The sequence below is a fragment of the Ceratina calcarata genome, unplaced genomic scaffold, assembly GCF_001652005.2.
Source record: "Ceratina calcarata isolate Rehan_Ccalc_2016 unplaced genomic scaffold, ASM165200v1 scaffold455.2, whole genome shotgun sequence".
NCBI classification, from domain to species: domain Eukaryota; kingdom Metazoa; phylum Arthropoda; class Insecta; order Hymenoptera; family Apidae; genus Ceratina; species Ceratina calcarata.
Window position 1 is genome coordinate 263,168 of NW_017169478.1, and position 3,049 is coordinate 266,216.

General features: G+C 36.8%; 1 protein-coding gene across 3 annotated transcripts in view; it reads right to left on the reverse strand.

Annotated features, from left to right (window-relative positions):
- The window catches only part of LOC108627301 (uncharacterized), an 8,405-nt gene extending 5,565 nt beyond the window's left edge, over nucleotides 1-2,840 (reverse strand). Inside the window, exons 1-3 of one of the 3 annotated variants that reach the window (XM_026815491.1) lie at nucleotides 2,568-2,837; nucleotides 567-1,915; nucleotides 284-453 (exon numbers count right to left, since the gene is read on the reverse strand). In XM_026815491.1, coding sequence (XP_026671292.1) covers nucleotides 284-453; nucleotides 567-1,915; nucleotides 2,568-2,595 — 1,547 coding nt within the window. In that variant the 5' untranslated portion in view covers nucleotides 2,596-2,837. Of the gene's footprint in view, nucleotides 1-283; nucleotides 454-566; nucleotides 1,916-2,567 lie in introns of all 3 variants that reach the window. The other 2 variants (XM_026815490.1, XM_026815492.1) reach the window with 2 other exon arrangements.
- Between the last annotated feature and the right edge of the window lie 209 nt (nucleotides 2,841-3,049).

A 3,049-nucleotide genomic window follows, 5' to 3' on the forward strand; every position in this document is an offset into this window, starting at 1 on the left:
GTACTTAATAAACGTGTATATTTAATAAGGATCTTTCGTAATGTGACTTTTATCGTTGGACTCACATCTAATATATAATTTATTGTGCTCAATTACTAAAAATTGAAAGCAAGCACGAAGTATTAACAATGCTGGTGTAAGAAAAAGAAACACTTAATTTAAAAAATAATAAAATTTTCCTGAATATTCTGAAGCTTCATTTTATTAAAAAAATGAAAACATATACATATATATAGATATGTATTAGAAGTTATTGATATAAAAAAAAGTTGTTGTTACTAACCCAAGATTAGGTTGACTGGAATGGACTGTTGCTCTGATCAGAGGGGGTGGTTGAGTAATACTTTGCATAGTGGTAACTGGATATACTCCAGGATACTGAGCTGTTGCATTGTTACCACCCCCTCTACTCCTGGATTGTTGAGAATACGTTTTTGGTTGCGTAGATATTGGCTAGAATAAACGAATGTGATATATATATGTAAATACAATTTCGTTTCTTGGTTCTTTTCTTATGAGAAGAATGTTATGAAGATTAAACAAAAATATTCTTGAAATTAACATACACTGTGCATGTTCAATGATGAAGACGTTCGTATGATGGAATTAGGTTGAGAGACAAGTGCCGTCTGGAAGGTGGGTTGCCCACCGACGAGACCTGCCCATCCTCCGTTAACATTTTGCACCGTGTTCAACATCGGTTGTGTGACGATGTTCGATCTGCCCGAAGAAAGTGCCGTCGGTGAGGAATGCGCAGGGTGGGTCGTTGCGACAGGCCTAGGTTGACTAACGCGTTGCTGTATTTGCGGCGTGTTCGCGACAGATCCACGTGGTAGTATATTATGAAGAGGGGTAGCACGTGCATTAACTACCGGTTTATTCACATTATTTTGTACGTTATTTTGCGGTTTGCTCGCTGGCGGTGTAGGAGGCTGTTTCGTCCAACCGCCACCGCTACCACCACCTTTACTATTCACTAACAACTGAGAGTCCATCACTTTGGTCGGCCAGTAATCCTCGAATCCAGTTCCCGGAGGGAAGTAACTTTTAATGTCGTTCAAACTAATCACCGAGCACGTTTCACTCGCGAACAGTTCGTTACGGATACCCTGTACTTTGCAACAAAATTTCAAATACGACAAGTCCCAACCTTCTAACTTCTCGGCTTTCAACTTAAGATTCTCGGTCTCGCCCTCGAAATAAAAGAGGGGAACGTATTGAAGACCGTCCTTCACCGTATAAGGAACTACAGATTCCTTATTTATTCGTATGAACCCACATTTCTCGGGTTTCCCGCCGTTCGAGACGTTGGGATTCGTGCCTGCTGTCAACTTCGTATAACACACATCAAGAAACGTATAAAACTCTTTCGCGTCCGACAATCGGACCACTAAGTCTTTACATGTAAACTGCTCTCTTCCGAATTGATTCTCGCAGTGTTTCGCGTTTATTTCGGTGAACAATTTACTCTCCGCTTCCGTAATATAATAACTCCTTATACACGTACAACTGTAGATGTCCGAGTGCAGGTAACTCAGGTACTTGTGTAACAACTTAGATTCTAAGATCCGTACAGCGCAGTACTTCTCACCGGAGCGGAATATATATGGTATGTAACAATCGTCGAAACTTGTCCATCCGAATCTGCCCCTTTGACTCTCGTCGTCCGGCGGTAGTTTCCCTTCCGCTGGTGGTGATTTCGCTGCTACGGTAGTCGACGAATCTGCTGGTCGTTTATTTAGATATCCTATAATACTAGGTTGCGAGACGAGACATTGCGGAGGTCTTTGCTGTGGCTGGACTCCCTGTGTACCATAAACCATTTTCGCCTTGTTTGCTTCCACCATTTTGGCAGCCAATTCTCGGATTTCCGCTTCATCGGGAAGTTCCTCTTTGACAACGACTTTTTCAAGACCTGCAAAATACAACGAATATTCCTATTATTTCTTATCGCAATTATCTGCGAAATAAACGTTCATTTTATGTATAACATAAATCTGTACTTAACAATAATGAAAAAATAATCTTTTATATGAATTCTTCTTCTATAATTAAGCAAGAAATTTTTAAAGGATCTGATTTATAATTCCCTCGTTACATGTTACTCGGTATGAAATTATCTTTGTATATTAATCACTTATAAATTCTACGTTAAAAACAACAGATATCATTAATATATTGTACATTACAATTAACAAGTTCGTTCTATAAACGAACATAGTGCTACATAGTACACATATATTTATGTAAATCAAATACGTATCACTTGTACAGAAAAGCTACTGTTGCTAATTCCAATTCATTTTTCGACAATTTATAAACAAGATATTCTGTAATATGAAATAAAAATAAAACGATTTCTGTTTAAAGCTATTACATCAGTAAAACTTAGAATCAATAATCAACGGACGAAAACGCGGGAGGATGGATATCGCGTGTTAATATTGTAGTATACAATTACATCGTACATAAACATGACAGACGGTGATGATTTCGAGCAATTATTTCTTATCATTATCACCACAAATGTTCCATAAGAATCACGTTTCATTATGATTACTAATTACTTCGATTGTGAATCATGGTACAGTCCATTTCTGTGGATACAACGGAATATTTTGTTACGTTCCGTGAAATTTGGTTAGTGTCAATTTACGTTGTACTAGCAGCACGTGTTTCAAATCAATGCGCACGAGTGGTATATAGGTGACAATATTCGGCACAACAATCCACTAATATCACAACTATTAGTTTCTTTTATTCTGAATTGTTTAACTCGTATTATTTCTGGAGTATCTCACACGATCACAGTTAATATATTTTCTTGCCAGTTTTTTATTTGCAATCAAATATTTCAACTAAATTAATTAGTGAAGGAAAAATAATCACACACAACACGATTCTTATTAATAATTTATATAATTTTCAGACAAACCTAATCAGATTTCTGAACAGAAATTATTGAGAAAATCACAGAAAACGTGATTGATTTTAAGGGTAATATAAGTTTTAACTCATAAATTCATAAAATGTCAAAAACACGTGACAC